This window comes from Oncorhynchus tshawytscha, unplaced genomic scaffold (assembly GCF_018296145.1).
Source record: "Oncorhynchus tshawytscha isolate Ot180627B unplaced genomic scaffold, Otsh_v2.0 Un_contig_15856_pilon_pilon, whole genome shotgun sequence".
In the NCBI taxonomy this organism is placed as follows: domain Eukaryota; kingdom Metazoa; phylum Chordata; class Actinopteri; order Salmoniformes; family Salmonidae; genus Oncorhynchus; species Oncorhynchus tshawytscha.
This window is the reverse complement of record NW_024609428.1, coordinates 149,313-166,639: the sequence shown is the minus strand read 5'-3', so window position 1 is coordinate 166,639 and position 17,327 is coordinate 149,313. Positions and strand designations below refer to the sequence as shown.

General features: G+C 43.7%; 1 protein-coding gene across 1 annotated transcript; it reads right to left on the bottom strand.

The window, feature by feature from the left end:
• Positions 1-490: 490 nt before the first annotated feature.
• Positions 491-17,028, bottom strand: LOC112238069 (RING finger protein 150; the record flags this gene model as incomplete). Its single annotated transcript, XM_042315264.1, is given in 7 exon segments — positions 491-760; positions 918-1,014; positions 1,271-1,353; positions 1,877-1,949; positions 3,978-4,233; positions 16,174-16,419; positions 16,422-17,028. Coding segments are annotated over 7 exon segments (1,233 nt in total), but the record flags the coding sequence as incomplete, so codon positions are not given.
• Between the last annotated feature and the right edge of the window lie 299 nt (positions 17,029-17,327).

The window sequence follows — 17,327 nt, the reverse complement described above, 5'->3', positions numbered from 1 at the left end:
TTCAGTCTTCCCAGCCTGGTGCAGGTCTACAATTTTGTTTCTGGTGTCCTTTGACAGCTCTTTGGTCTTGGCCATAGTGGAGTTTGGAGTGTGACTGTTTGAGGTTGTAGACAGGTGTCTTTTACACTGATAACAAGTTCAAACAGGTGCCATTAATACAGGTAACGAGTGGAAGACAGAGGAGCCTCTTAAAGAAGAAGTTACAGGTCTGTGAGAGCCAGAAATCTTGCTTGTTTGTAGGTGACCAAATACTTATTTTCCACCATAATTTGCAAATAAATTCATAAAAAATCCTACAATGTGATTTTCTGCATTTCTTTTCTCATTTTGTCTGTCATAGTTCAAGTGTACCTATGATGAGGCCTCATCTTTTTAAGTGGGAGAACTTGCACAATTGGTGGCTGACTAAATACTTTTTTTGCCCCACTGTATATGCGTATATATATGTGTGTATGTTGATTCGCATATGTTTGTTTGTGTGTGTGTTGATGTGCAGATGTGTGTGTAGGTGCATAGGTGTGTGTCTATACTCACTGCTGGCGATGTGTCGGCTGTCCCCAGCCTGTGGTAGTGTCTCGTGGGCGTCGTGGTAGACCTGAGGCAGCCCTATAGTCCTGTCCATGTCCACCATGTCCAGCACCACCGAGCTCTCCTCCCCGTTCACCGTGAAGTCTCTGGCCCCTGTGATTGCGTTGGTGGGCGGGCCTCCCACTGACATCTCATAGTCTGGCGGAATGTCATCTCCACAGTCAAAGTTGGGCTGAAATCAATCAATCAAATATAAACAAAAACTTTCCAAAAAACAAAAACTTTCCAAAATAAAATCTCTCCAGGATCAAAAACTCAAAAATAAAAATCTCTCCAGGGTTGGGAATGAAAGAGAGATGGATAGATGTTGAAAGACAGAACCTCCTTACTGGTATTCCCAGCGCTTTGAGGATGTTCATTTTACACATGGGACAGGTCCGATGGTCCAGAAGCCAGGGGTCCACACAGCTTTTATGGAAGATGTGCCTGAGGACAGAGTCACACACACGAACACGCACAGCCTTGATGATGTCATCCATAGTAACAGTCTCCTTGGTAACATAGCATCACTCACCATGCTCTACATATGCTCTCAGGTACAGAACAGTAAATTAATTGTGGCATATTAATGACTACCAATCATTCCCAATAGACCTACTGCAACACATGATCTATAGGAGACAATGATAGTAATGGTCTGCTCTCTCTGGTTACACTGAGAAATGGGAGAGGCCTATCGTACCTGCACGGCAATATCCTAACAACATCGTTCGCTTTATAGCCCTCAATGCACACAGCACAGTTGTCAAAGTCAGACTCCGTTTCCTAGAACACCAAACACACAGGAGACCATTTACTGGTTGGTTGTCTAGTCTCCTTTTCATTTCCTGGAAGGTGAATAAAGCAGAGCGGATCAAAAGCCATGCAGCCTGTATAATTCATTCAAATTTAAACACACACACACACACACACACACACACACACACACACACACACACACTAGCCATGCAGCCTGTATAATTTCATTCAAATTTAAACACACACACAGAAAATAAAAACGAGTCAGTCATTATCATTGGGCTGATGGAAGTTCATTACCAAATGCTGCGCTTAGCAGGAGCGTGAGGAAACGGTTCGCTTCGGTTTAGAACCATATCACTGCTACTTAAATAGGTGGTTTTGTAAACACTTTACTTGAAGAAGGTCTATACATAAGGCATTCATAACCCCTTCATGAAACCAGTCATGAAATCTTGCATGAGTGTGGGAGTATCATTCATAACAACCTTCGTGAACACATTTATCCAACATCATAGAAGAGGTTAGTAAAGAACGCAGCCAGGTGTACCTTGTCTCCTTTCCTGATGGTTCGTATTTGGCCTTCTTGGCTGCTGTTGGCCTTCTGCATGAGGGAGGCGTCTCTGCTCATAGAAGATCAAAGATAACAAAGAAGGTGGGGGAAAGATAAGCAACCCAACCTGGCAACCCAAAAGAGAGAAAAGAATGTCTGGAATTTCCTGATATATCCATAACCGCTGACAAGGCAAGGAATGGACACGTCTAGAGAGAAAGGCATGAGATGCACTGTCTCCATCTGAACCAAATCACTGGTTAATAGATCTGAAGGAGACGTTCTGAGAGGCTGTGTAATGTTTTAACACGGCCGGATGAACAGTCGCTAGTGATAAATGCATGAGCGAGGGAGCTGACAGTTAAGCCCTTGTTGCATGACCAGAGGGAGAACACACAGGCTGAGCTCAATCACTGAGTTGTGAGGGAAAAAAGGGAAAGAGAGAGAAATGCATGAGGGAGGGAGCGATAGAGAGCTAAATGCATGAGGGAGGGAGCGATAGAGCTAAATGCATGAGGGAGGGAGCGATAGAGAGCTAAATGCATGAGGAGGGAGCGAGAGAGAGCTAAATGCATGAGGGAGGGAGCGATAGAGAGCTAAATGCATGAGGGAGGGAGCGATAGAGAGCTAAATGCATGAGGAGGGAGCGATAGAGAGCTAAATGCATGAGGGAGGGAGCGATAGAGAGCTAAATGCATGAGGGAGGGAGCGATAGAGAGCTAAATGCATGAGGGAGGGAGCGATAGAGCTAAATGCATGAGGGAGGGAGCGATAGAGAGCTAAATGCATGAGGGAGGGAGCGATAGAGAGCTAAATGCATGAGGGAGGGAGCGATAGAGAGCTAAATGCATGAGGGAGGGAGCGATAGAGAGCTAAATGCATGAGGGAGGGAGAGATTTGAGTGGATGATAAAAATACTAAGAGACATTGAGAGAGGTAGGCTGTTAAACCTCGTCATCTAGGTCTACTCTCACTGTGGAAAAGAACTGCATCAGACCAGGCCACTGCCCACAGCTGCTCTCAATCAATCATCAAGGAAAGTCATTGTGACATCAACAGAGAACAGATTTGTGGTTTCAGGCCTGGCGAGTTCTTGAGTGAATCATAATTCAACTCCAGCAGGTATGAAAAATCAAAAATTGTCACCATGGTACCCATTCCCCTTGACAACCCATGTGGTTGTCTGTGACATTTGTGTCAACATCGGACAATCTTAGAAAAAGGTTTCTTCAGCTGTCCCCATAGGAAAACCTTTGAAGAACCCTTTAGTTCCATGTAGAACCCTCTGTAGAAAGGGTTCCACATGCAACCCAAATGGTTTTACCTGGAACCAAAATAATTCTCCTGCAACCAAAAGGGTTCTTCAAAGGGTTCTCCTATGGGGACAGCCGAAGAAACCTTTAAGGTTCTAGATTGCACCTTTTTGTAAAAGTGTGGGCCACGGTGTGTGCATTGACTACACAGTCCAACAGGACTACATGGTTGACGGTCCAACAGGTTTCCACTAGCAAACCCAGCTGTCGCGCTATTTTTAATTTTGGCCTTCATTTCTGAATGGAAAAAGCAGAGAAAGGTTTAGAGTAGACGAATCACCTCAGAGAAAAGCAACTGCTCTACATATAGATATCGAAAAGTATGTTCATACTGTGGTCAAACTGCTAGTTTACGCTGCCATTACGGTCATACCATACCTGGTTGCGGTCACGAGCTTTGGCATATCTGAACCACTGTATATAGTAACAGACAACCTGTGTGTGATCAGAGACACACTGAAATACAGTAGGATGACATTACCAACCATGTCTTAATGTTATAATCCCTTCAGACGGTTGGTTACAATGCTACACTCACTATGTTCCTCACATTGACCCCACATTAACCCAGTACCCCCTGTATATAGTAGCAGACAACCTGTGTGTGATCAGAGACACACTGAAATACAGTAGGATGACATTACCAACCATGTCTTAATGTTATAATCCCTTCAGACAGTGAGTGTTAGCATTGTAACCAACCACATTTCCTCACATTGACCCAGTACCCCTGTATATAGCCTCGTTATTGTTATTTGGGGGGGTCTGTACAGTGAACAGTGAACTGTACCTGATTGCGGTCGCGAGCGTTGGCGTATCTGAACCGCTGTATATAGTAGAAGATGAGCCATGCCAGGGAGATGATCATCAGGACGATGAAGGAGATGGAGACAAACACCACCGACGTTCTGCTCACATACTTCTGAAGGTTCCTCGTTCCTATGGTGATGTGCATGGTCACCGTGACGTTGCGTTCTAGTAGAGCAGCGATCTCCCGACCCTTGGGTTCCGGAATCATGATCGCCACGATATCCCCCGTACCTGTTGGAATAGGAATTTCCAGGTGAACAAAAAGAAGAGCAGTCGTTGGTAAAGTCAATCAAATACTTATCCGGTTTGTTAAAAGTTGCAAACGGAAGACATTTATAGAGCAGAGCAGAGAAAATGTCTAAACGGGCCTCTTGGAGATGTGTGATTTAGAAAATACAGTGCCCAACACCAAATGTTGTGTGAACACCAGGCTGGTAGGAGTCAAGAAGTCAGCTGCTACAAAATGTATCCAACCAGGCCTCCTGCTCAGGCCTGCTAAGGGCGCTCCTGGGTGGTGTGACTGCAGCGCCAGCTGTGCCATCAGAGACTCTGGGTTCGTGCCCAGGCTCTGTCAGAAATCGACCCGGGAGGTCAAAGCAACGCACAATTGGCCTAGCGTCATCCGGGTTAGGAGGGTTTGGCCGGTAGGGATATCCTTGTCTCATTGCGCACCAGCGACTCCTGTGGTGCGCGCTAACCAAGGTTGCCAGGTGCACGGTGTTTCCTCCGACACATTGGTGCGGCTGGCTTCCGGGTTGGATGTGCGCTGTGTTAAGAAGCAGTGCGGCTTGTTTGGGTTGTGTATCGGAGGACGCATGACTTTCAACCTTTGTCTCTCCCGAGCCCGTACGGGAGTTGTAGCGATGAGACAAGATTATAGCTACTAAAACAATTGGATACCATGAAATTGGGGAGAAAAATGGGTAAAAAAATAAAAAATAATAGTGAAAAAACAATGTATCCAACCAACTACTGTAAATATGTTGTAGTTCATTGGAAATAAACTTAATAAAGGATCTGTTGAGACAACCTACACATCCATATTCATATTCATGTAAATTTTTTTGTATAGGACAGAGATCTGCAACATGTGGCTGTGGGAGTGCATGTGGCTCTTTAATTGCTCCTTGATGGCTTCATTAGATCCCATTCATTTGTATGGGATTTGAAACCTCTCTGTGGAGGTATCAGACCCCTATTGTGTATCAGGGTTGAGCTAAACTATAAATAACCTGTATTCACAGAACACTGTCTGTAGAACACCGTGAGTAATTAGCATTAGGCTAGCCTACTGGGAGTTCATTCAGGCAGAGACAGGACGCAGAGCTAACAAAACAAACCCCTGACTCTCCATGTCTGGGTCAGAGCCCTGTGGCCCTGTTCAGAAGGGAGAAAACGTTACAGATTTAGAACGTATCTGTTGAACAGAAATGATTTGTCTGTCACAGAGTAGGGAATCATATCAGCTCTGTTCATTAGCTGACATTTCTATCAACAACGTTTTGAACATTTCACATCCCTGGTGTCACAATACCAGACCGCTTTGATAACACAGTCCAATTGACAATTAGGTCAGGCCCAGCTGCCACTAAAAAGGTTTGATCGGTAGCTCATTTAGGGTCAAACAAAGTACAACACCCCCCAGACACTCTACAAGGGAACATAATTTCATAGCAAAGGCATTAGTTCACACCACCAGATAGTCAACAGAGTGGAAAATTGTAGGATATTTTAACACTTTCACAACTGAGTTGAAGGTTGTTGAGTTGAATGTTATCAAGGTCATGGACAACAGAAGTGCCACTTTAACACGTTGTGTTTTAACACTTCAGTTAACTCTTTCAGAGTTGAAACTAGCAAGTTCTGACAGGGCCTCCCACCAGACATTATTCTCATCCTCACCTCTCATCTAGCCCCTCTCCCTATGGCCTGTGACCTGACACTTCACAAAATCCTCAACCGTCACACCAAAAGATACTAGAGCTTCAATACACCCTTTCTTCACACAGAAAATTAAAATTACAGTGATAAAATATCCTTCAAGTAGGCTAAGTCCTAAGCTAACACACTAAATAAACACAATCGACATCCCTCAAGATTTCAAAATGGTCGCCATTCACGTTCATAAGGAGCAGGCCAAAAGCTTCAGTGAGGCAAGACTCCGAGTGCCTTAACTTGCAGCTACAGTATGTACTGCCTACCTGTCTCAGACACACTTTAACCACTGACTGAAGCATTGGGAGGTGAGGTGAGAGGATAGATAGGAAGTATAGCCTATCAGAGGTGTCTGAGTGGTTTAAAATCCCAGACAAGAGATTACACTTCATGGTCACTCCATCTGCAGCCACACATTGATGTGGGATGATGTCTGTGTCGTCAAGTGCCTAAGTGACTCATTAGCCTTTGGAACTCGGTGACATCATTTCCCTCTAGTACTCTGCGGCCTTGTTACCGTGGCGTCTGTGCGGAGCCACAGGAACACAGAAGCCCCAGGGTGCTTCACTTCTTCACTCAATCTATCAGTAATTTCTAAAGGAGATGCTCGTTCACTCGGCCACCACCGCCGCCAGGCAGCCCGGCCAGCCACAGGCCATTGTGGGATACCTCGGCGGAGGTCTGAAAGTGGCCAAGGCCATTATATCGCCATACCCTGGGGATGGATAGAGAGAGAAAGAAAAAGAGAGAAAGTTGGCACCAAGCAACACCATATTATAACTGCAGAACAGACAAAAACAGGTTGGAAAAAGCTGTGACTGAATAAATAAAAGTAGCTGCAAAACTTTTAGCCCAAGAAAGACACAAAGCAAGCAGCAAGGCATTCAAAAATGGATGACTCCGTCAACCCACTCACTAATGAATTCGGATTAGAAAAGGAACATTGGACTTTACTCCAGAGACTGAAATATATTCACTAACAAATGCGGATTTAAAACCGCCAAAAATTGGCATACGACAGTCGGGCGCACCATAAGGCTAAGAGCTAAGCTTCCCCTAATGTAAATTGGCAAAATTATATAGCCTAATTATCTTACTCCTGTCGATACAGACATTAATAAAACAATTAAAAAATAAGCTACTACACCAGAAAGCATGATTTGGCCACAGAGGATCATTAGCTTCTTTAAAAACATATAAGCTGTGGATCCTCGTAAAACTGACCATCCTACCGATCCTCGACTTCGGCGATGTCATTTACAAAATAGCCTACACTCTACTCTGCAAATTGGATGCAGTCTATCACAGTGCCATCAGTTGTCACCAAAGCCCCATATACTACCCACCACTGCGACCTGTATGCTCTCGATGGCTGGCCCTCACTTCATATTCGTCACCAAACCCACTGGCTCCAGGTCATCTATAAGTCTTTGCTAAGTAAAGCCCTGCTTTATCTCAGCTCACTGGTCACCATAGCAGCACACACCCGTAGCATGCACTCCAGCAGGTATATTTCACTGGGCACCCCCAAAGCCAATTTCTCCTTTGGCCACCTTTCCTTCCAGTTCTCTGCTGCCAATGACTGGAACGAATTGCAAAAATCACTGAAGCTGAAGCCTCATATCTCCTCTCTAACTGTAAGCACCAGCTGTCAAATTAGCCTACAGGTCATTGCACCTGAACATAGCCCATCTGTAAATAGCCCATCCAACTACCTCATCCCCATACTGTTATTATTATTATTTTTTGCTCCTTTGCACCCCAGTATCTCTACTTGCGCATTCATCTTCTGCACATCTATCACTCCAGTGTTTGATTGCTAAATTGTAATTATTTCGCCACTATGGCCTATTTATTGCCTTACCTCACCTAATTTGCACACACTGTATTTAGACTTTTCTATTGTGTTATTGACTGCATGTTTGTTTATGTGTAACTCTGTGTTGTTGCTTGTGTCGCCCTGCTTTGCTTTATCTTGGCCAGGTTGCAGTTGTAAATGAGAACTTGGCATCAACTGGCCTACCTGGTTAAATAAAGGTGAAATAAAATGTAAAAACGCATTGCCTACAGTCAGAAGGCGCCGCAATTTGGGCAGCGCCTGGCAAATAGCCACATAGATGATTGCTGAGTTGCGAATGTCAGTGAAAAGTAGAAGCCCGGACAGGCATATCGCAATATTTCAAAATCCAATTGAAGGAAAACATAACTTGGAATGCAAATGTCTATTGCTGTAAAGAAAAGACAATGAAAAGATTAATCTGTCTTTTAGTTATCAAAATTCTCAATTTAATTGAGTGAACAGTATAGCCTTTCTTATTAGCACCAGCCGAAAGTTTCAGTCATATTCCCGGTGAGTGCGCATATTCACTCTTCATGGTTGGGTATGTGCTACTTGAACGTTAGTTTTGGACAATAATTTCTCCGCCAGGTTAGATGAACGTCATAATTGTATGCATCTACCCTTCTCATAGGACGATTAGATGGATCAGACAACATCGTTTTAATTGATCTGTTTGTCAGTGTCAGCAGAGTAGGCTACTTTTTGTCATTTTTATCGTATTAAAAAGATTCTGCTAATGTCTCCAGTCATACAAAGTGTAGTAGAATTGCATGACGTGTTCATAAAAGGCCAAGATGTTCCTGTGCAAAGAAAGAAGAACAGTACAGCCATGCATTCAATGATTAAGTTATATTATTAGCCTAAATTACGACTATCCAATCAACTCTTCACATTAGGAATAGTAGGCTATTTTACATAAGTCTGCAAATATGATGATGCATGGAATGCTTTATTATAAAGGTGCATTTTTCTGGTGAAAATCTGATTCCCAAACCTGAAACTCACAAGCTGCCTATGAGATACGGCATGCACGGTATGCAAATTTCCTTGGCAGAGTTGCATGACTCACATCTGTACGGGTCTAACAGTGAGAATTAGGTCAAATTAGAGTGGGTGAAAGAGGGTGGTCAAAAGACAGAGGGAAGAGATGGAGGAGACAGAATACAACTCGTTTCTCTGTACTCGGTCGGTCGCCATGGCGCCCAGTTTCATGCCGCGATCCTGAAATAAACCCCGAGGTATGTGTGTGACGCAGGGACTGATCCCCATGGACAGCACACATTTCATATGGGAAAGGCGCAATGCATTATTATGCTCATAAATCTCCATATGTAACTAGTTCGTCATAAGAGACATACAGCCACAGGTTTATGGGGAGAAAAGAGAGCAGATCAACAGATAATCTACATAATAATAATCTGTATTAGCCCAACTCTTCGTATGGGTCCAAAAGCTGCCGTTTGGAAGCTTTTTCTCATAGGCTTAAAGGTGCTACTGGCAGTGTGCTTTTTTTCGGCTTCAGATTGCCTAATTGTTTCCAAAAAACTAAAACGAGTAGACTAAATCTAATAATACATAGCAGTCTAACGAAATAAGCGCATCAGGAACGAAGAGCTCCGGAGCCAATGTCCTGGCATAGACGAACCTAAATCACATTGTGACGTAACAGTGCACAATGGGTAGTAGGCTGGAGGCTACTGTGTTATCCTGCAAATAGGGTTTACACACAGCAAGGCACAATGTATTAGGTCCAAGGACGTCACATATAGGCCTATATGCCATCAAGCGCACACACACAGAAGTTGGCTGAATTAGCCGACAGAAGTTGGCAAAGAGCATTGCAGCAGCACCGTGGTTTGTTCATACATAACGGTAGCCACTCTTAATGCAATCAGCGGCACAATCACCGACTGAAAACAAGGCTGTGTGTGCACGGTAAACAGATCTCACGGCTGCTAATACTATTATGTTAACACTGAGCCCTACACCCTGACAAACGCTACACAGCTTCAAAAAAACATCATGGGCTTGCTAACCTAACCAGATAACCCTCAACTGATATGCATAAAAAAAACTGATATGCATAAAAAATCCAACATGGATGACAAAAGATTAGTAGCAACACATGGCCTCAAGGAGTGGATTCACTTCTTCACCTCTATGAGCCTTGAGAACAATATGGCCATGGTAAGGGAACACATTGACAAAGTTCTATGTCTGCAAAGCTGCTTTTGCACACTGGCCATGCTTCAGCTGTTAAGTATGAGATCTAAAGTAGGTAGTGCAGAGTAGACTCAAGGTTTTAGCCATCTTTACCATCTGTGTGGGATTTTGGATTACATAGACTGAAACTCGATCTGTTTAGGCCTAAACTCCTATGGTCATAGTCACATCAATAACCATAGGAGTTAGCAAGACACAACAAACAGATCTTGGACCAGGCTAGAAATTACAACCCAGATGAAGGTGACAAGAATACAGACACAAAGATATTCCACAAGGGGCAAGATGTCATACACATGTTATCACCACTGTCTGCAAGTAGTTGGCGAATCCATTTCATTTAGAAAGAGAGAAAGAACAAGAAAACGGAAATAGCTGCTTCTAAAAATCAAAGCAGTGTGTAATATCAACCGATGGCCCGACAGAGGCTGAACTGGACCAAAATCTCTCCTCTTTGTGGACACCCTTTAGCAAGAATGGTGCATAATCAGCCACGATGGTGCATAATAAGGCAAGCCAGGTGGAATAGAGAGTGAGTGAGCAGTTGATTTTTAGAGGAAGGGCGCTAACCTGTTTAGTGCTGCTGAGGATTAGCTTTTGCTAGCAGCCTTGAGGGCAGCATAACCTGCTGTGTAGTGGATAATAGTATTTGGTTAGCTGTAATTAAACAGCACAAATCCTCATTCAATATCAACGGTGTTAGTCTGTCCAGCAGAAATGTGCATAAAAAGATCAAATAATTAATACATGTAGCCACCGAAATTTGCATAGCCAAGATAGCCGACAAAATAACTGCCTAAAAAACCATGGTCAGGAAAGAAAAACAAAGGATCTGGCAGAGGAAGGGAGCCACGTCATACAGAAATCTAGTGATTAATTCCAGCTCTCAGAAAATGTCTTCCACGTCGCTCTCCCTCCATATAAAAGCCAGACTGCAAATGTCTAGTCTTTCATAAAGATCAGCCCTGATAGGATTCATATGTGTCCTGTCCACACAGAGGTCTGAGTGTTCTCATACAAAAAGGCCTTGTATGCGTTCTTTGTCACAGGTGGGGCCAACCTAATTAAGATGAGAGAGAGAGAACGAGATTCTTGGCTCTCGGTTACCCTGGCCGATACAGTCCACTTCTGTTGGCTCACCGAGAGGAGGACTGTTCTTTCTCTCGCTTTTTCTTTTAGTTCCCTTTCCTCATCATTGCTCTCTCTCTCTCCCCCATCTCTATCTGTTCGTCTCAGGGCTGGGAGTATGAGTCTTAGCAGCCCCAGAAATAGCACAGTCTCCTCTTTTCCGTAGGTACCCAGGGACTTCCGGCCCGATGTACCCTCTCAGCAGGAAGGGTATGTGTGTGTGTGTGTGTGTGGTGTGGCTCGTATCCATATGCTTCCCAGACAAAATAGTTAGGAAGAGTTAGTGCATATATAATGTCGACTTTTTGTGACGTTTTTGTTCACTTCAGTTGTTCAGGCATACAACAATTTCTTTGGAGGCAAGCCGAAGTCAGTAGCCGAAGCGTACACCCCTTTGTCGGTGATTGGTCAATAATAGGGATTCTTCAATAAAGTCTTTGTTGTCATTCAACGAGAGATGACTCATTTTCATGCAAAAAATAAAATAAAAAAGAGACAACATCTAACATCTTAGATGTAAAATTGCGAGACTAAGATCCCCTCAGCAAAATCTTCAAAATGAATAACAGATTTCTTGAGTTATCTTAGATTAATTTGGACTATTTTGAAGAAGTGCATACTGGCTATGGCGTCTCAAAATTGACAAACAATACTATTGCCGCTTTTTTCAAATTTTTCAAAAGAAGGTCTTTTAAGGTAATATACAAGCACACTTGTTCGGTTCACCTAGCCGAGCTCAGCGCCAGCCAAGCTGAAGAATGCTGACGCCTTAACAGACATCTCATGGGCTGTGCCAGCCAAGCAGGGAGGGACGCAATGGGGGTCTCAGAGAGCTCGCCAGGGGTGGCCACCCAACCCCCAAACCCCTCTCCTCGGCTGGCCCCATGTGTCTGAGGCATCTGGTAGTGCCTTCCATCATCTCTCCTCACTTCCCCATTAGGAGCCAGCATGCAGGCACGCCACTGTCCAGTCCAGGAGATGATGCAGATAGGGCTTGGAATCTGTCAGAGACTGCCAGTGAATGTGAACAAAGGGGTTTATATGAATGTAATGACCTGTTTTAGTCCACATGGCGTAATCCTCAGTTAAAAGAAGGCAAAACGTCAGCAATGGTAACCATTCCATTAATGCCAACCCTCATGCAACCCGATCACCTGCACAGCTTGGATGCCCATACAGACAGACACCACTCTGTACTGGTTGGAGGTGGTGTGTCAGTGCTTTTGCAGCAGGCTAATGCAGTTTGGCAGCGTGCTAACAGGGTGATTGGGCTGACAGGTAGTGTATAACCTTTGTGAAGGAGGGTGCTACATTTTACAGCACGTCGTCAAACCAGTCGCACAGTCAGGTTGTGTTAAGACACAGACATGGTTCGTTTAGTTTCAATCCATTAACATGATTTGTCTCAGTAAACAGAGCTACAGTAAAGACAAAGGAGTGTAGCCGAGCTCAAAACGCATGTGGGCAACCACACACACACGTCAGTCATACAGTGCTTTCGAAAAGTATTCAGACCCCTTGACTTTTTCAAAATGTTGTTACATTAGCCTTATTCTAAAATGGATTAAATCGTTTTTCCCCCCTCATCAATCTAAACACAATACACCATAATGACAAAGCAAAAACAGGTTTTTAGAATTTTTGCAAATTTATATTAAAAAACATGTTAATATTACATTTACATAAGTATTCAGACCCTTTACTCAGTACTTCATGAAGCATCTTTGGCAGCGATTAAAGCCTCAAGTGTTCTTGGGTTTGACGCTACATGTTCGGCACACCTGTATTTGGGGAGTTTTTCCCCCATTCCTCTCTGGAGATCCTCAAGCTCTGTCAGGTTGGATGGGGAGCGTCGCTGCACAGTTATTTTCAGGTATCTCCAGAGATGTTCGATCAGGTTAAATTCTGGGCCCTGGCTGGTCCATTCAGGGACATTCAAAGACTTGTCCTGAAGTCACTCCTGCATTGTATTGGCTGTGTGCTTAGGGTCATTGTCCTGATGGAAGGTGAACCTTCACCCCAGGCTGAGGTCCTGAGCAGGTTTTCATCAAGGATCTCTCTGTACTTTACTCCGTTTGTCTTTGCCTCAATCCTGACTAGTCTCCTGTCCCTGCTGCTGAAAAGCATCCCCACAGCATGATGCCGCCACCACCATGCTTCCCAGGGATGGTGCCAGGTTTCCTCCAGATGTGACGCTTGGCATTCAGGCCAAATAGTTCAATCTTGGTTTCATCAGATCAGAGAACCTTGTCATTTGCCTTTATTGAGGAGTGGCTTCCGTCTGGCCACTCTACCATAAAGGCTTGATTGGTGGAGTGATACAGAGATGGTTGTCCTTCTGGAAGGTTCTCCATCTCCAGAGGAACTCTAGAGCTCTGTCAAGGCCCTTCTCCCTGATTGCTCAGTTTGGTCAGGTGGCCAGCTCTAGGAAGAGTCTTGGTGTTTCCAAACATCTTCCATTTAAGAATTATGGAGGCCACTGTGTTGTTGGGGACCTTCAATGCTGCAGACATGTTTTGGTACCCTTCCCCAGATCTGTGCCTCAACACAATCCTGTCTTGGAGCTCTATGTAAAATTCCTTGTGGCTCATGGCTTGGTTTTTGCTCTGACATGCACTGTCAACTGTGGAACCATATATTGACAGGTGTGTGCCTTTAAATCATGTCCAATCAATTGAATTTACAACAGGTGGATTCCAATGAAGTTGTAGAAACATCTCAAGGATGATCAATTGTTGTAATTGTCATTGAGTCTCATAGCAAATTAATTAAATAAAAAAAGGTATTTTTACATTATAAATTTACAAAAATTAAAAACTTTTTTTCATTTGTTTAAAAAAAAAATCAAACGATTTAATACATTTTGTGATAGGCTGTTTAATAAAATGTCAAGGGGTCTCCAAGGTACTGTATATGAAGACTATGAAGACTACTGCATGTGAAAAATCATAATGTGGGAGACCTCTAGTATGGATGATCAGGGATAGAGAGGAGAGGAGGGTGTTTTGTGTACGGACTCATAAGATGCTGCAACCCTAGGTTTCTCCTAAGAGCTTTTCCTTTGCAACGATGGTGCAAGAGTTTAGAGTGGCCAGAGCCCACCACCAAACTGTCACTTGCAGAGCTGGGGTGGCCTAACCAGCCTAGATATGAAAGAGAGCAGTCTACAGTGGAAACTTGGCAGCCAGTTAACACCAGTTTTTTCTGTTAAAGCCTTCACTGCTGGCTCCACTATTGGACCCGGACCAGACGGAAACACCTTCGACTGAGGGATAACATACCCAACTGATTAAAATGTCCATTGGATGTGCTTGGGGGGATGGCTGACTCAGATATTCCCATGGACAGACTCTCCAAGCTGGCTCGTCTTAAACATGTCCACCCATCACTACGCTGTGATAGTTCAATTAAAAGCACGCCACGAAATCAGATGTCTAAGAAAAGTGTCATAGTAACCGCCACTTTCTGTAGATGTTCAAGCCAAGGCTAAACAGAGATGACTCAATTAGTACATTTGAATTAGTCTGTCGACCCCATTAATACACAAAGAGTATTTATGTTACTTCAGTGTCACCATTGAATTGGGTAGGTTTTACGAAAACAAACAAACACTCTTCTACATGCACACACACGGGGCGACAGCCTAGAGTTGAGCAGAAGGACTGGTAACCGGAAGGTTGCCAGTTCAAACCCCGAGCTGACAGGTACAAATCTGTCTTTCTGCCCCTGAACAGGCAGTTAACTCCACTGTTCCTAGGCAGTCATTGAAAATAAGAATTTGTTCTTAACTGACTTGCCTAGTTAAATAAAGGTCCATTTTTTTTTTTTTTTAATGCACACACTAAGTTGACAGAGGCTGTACCGGGGCAGCAGGGTAGCCTTGTGGTTGGACTAGTAACCGGAAGGTTGCAAGTTCAAATCCCAGGTACAACAGGCAGTTGAAAATAAGAATTTGTTCTTAGATAAATAAACCTAAAATAAAATATGGATTGCCATTTGGATCTCTTGCAAAGCAGTTTTACAACCCAAAATTTAAATCATTTTGGGTTTGAAATCATAACTGTGCTAAATCCTTCTTTCATTAATATTTGTCCACCCAAAACTAAAATCCTCCTGGCTTTCCTGTCCCCCTCTGCTCTTTGTCCTGATTCTTTCCTACATGGCTCAGGGTGAGGTCAGGAGAGACAGGCTCTAAATTGTAAAAAATAATAATAATCTGTCTCTTCATCTCCCTTCATCTGCACTGATTGGAACATACCTGCCAAGTGAAAACAATAATGGTGGAAGCTCATCATGAGGCTGGCTTTCACCTGGTCAGTTGTCAGTGCTAAGAAGGACAGGAGCGAGGTGAGGTCAGATTTTGATGCGGTCAAGAATGAGCCAGAGAGAGAAATTACAGGAGAACTCTTAGCTTACACAACAGCCCTCAGCCTGGTCTGGTGCCAGTACCATGCAACCCCGGACTCAACATTTGGCCCAGTTCAGAATCAGAGAATTAGACCTGCATTCAAATTAGATATAGGCTAAAATGTATAGGGAATGTGTAGTATCAGAGCTTGACTGATCTATCCTAAGCAGTCAGGGAAAATGCATCAATAGTCTATATGAGCTGGGTGGAAAATAAACAGCTGAGGGTCATGGTGAGTTCATGCATGGGCTATGCAGCATAATATCAACATATATATTTTTGAGGACTGCAAGTGGCCTATTCCCTTAACAAGTAGGCCTAAAATCCAAAATCTAGTTTTGTGGACAATGTGCATCAAATGAACAATGTGCTTCTTTGTTGATTAGTTCAATATATAATAGTGAGTTTGACAGTTTTGAGCTTGTGGCTTACTGACATGATTGCATTGCCAGTATTCAACAGCCTAAAACAGTGTGCCATTGACATAACGACATGATAAGAGGGCAGAGCACTTGTAAACTGTCACCAAGTCACAACAGTGACAAGTACAGTGTCTCATACAAGTGATAGAGTGCATCGCATACAGTCATGTACGATTGATGAGTATGATGCATTTCTCCCTGAAATTGTAGTTTACCTTGATGAGGCATTGTTATGGTATCGTTGATATTAGTGGAGCCCGCGTTATAAATTATGACTGCAGATGCGTTGTGGAGTGCAGCGACGTTGCGAATTTTATCTCTGAATGTACAATTCCCCGCAGCTATCAACGCCATCCAAGCATTGTTTTGATAAGGCAGGGGATACTTAGCGTTCGGGTCGCAAGCTTGTCTCTCTTGCAAAAGCAAAGGCATCAACACTTGCCCTCTTGCTTCTTTCTTGGGGAGTGCTCGCCATATCTTCCACACTCAGTCTTCTCTGTTTTGATTTCTGAAGTCACGGGATCCACATAAGTAACGTTGACAAACGCGGTGTACCATTCTTCTTTCTCCGCCACCGTAAAGTCCAGGCACAGCAAATGCACGAAGCAAAAGGATAGCAGCCATGTTGAGAGAGCTAGACTGCGGCAGGCTTGGATGAGGGTCATTGCCATGTTCAGTCCGAGGATATAGCGAATGTTTCCCTCTCCACCAAGTCTAAAAGCTGCCTCTCGCTGGTAGCCTCCCCCCTTTCCAAGCTCGACGAGTACGATTTCGGACTACCCTGAAGTTGAAATACTTGAAAAGTGATGTAGCAAACCAACTGGTTAAAGGTAGCTTCTGGTTGTTGACAGAAATGTTTTTAAACAGTTGGTTGTAAAGGCGTGCTTCTCCACCCTGCCTACTGCTACCTAAGCGACCGGCCTGCAATGTTGTTATCAGTCAGCTGGACAAGCTTTCTAAACATGTGACCTGGGCGGGGATCACGAAGATAGTCGAACCTGTCCCCCATAATAAAGGCTAGTGTTCGCCGATACAGGGATCGGCAATAGTTCCTCGTGAGAGCCAGTTTCATCATAGCCCTTGATGGTTTTTGCGATTGCACTTGAAGAAACGTTCAAAATTCTTGAGATTTTCTGGATTGACTGACTTTTATGTCTTAAAGTAATGATGGACTGTCATTTCTCTTTACTTATTTGAGCTGTTCCTTCTATAATATGGACTTGTTTTTTGGTACCAAATAGGGCTATCTTCTGTGTACCCCCCCCCCCCACACACACACACACACACACATAAACACCGTGTCACAACACAACTGATTGGCTCAAACGCATTAAGAAGGACAGAAATTCCATAAATTTACTTTTAAGAA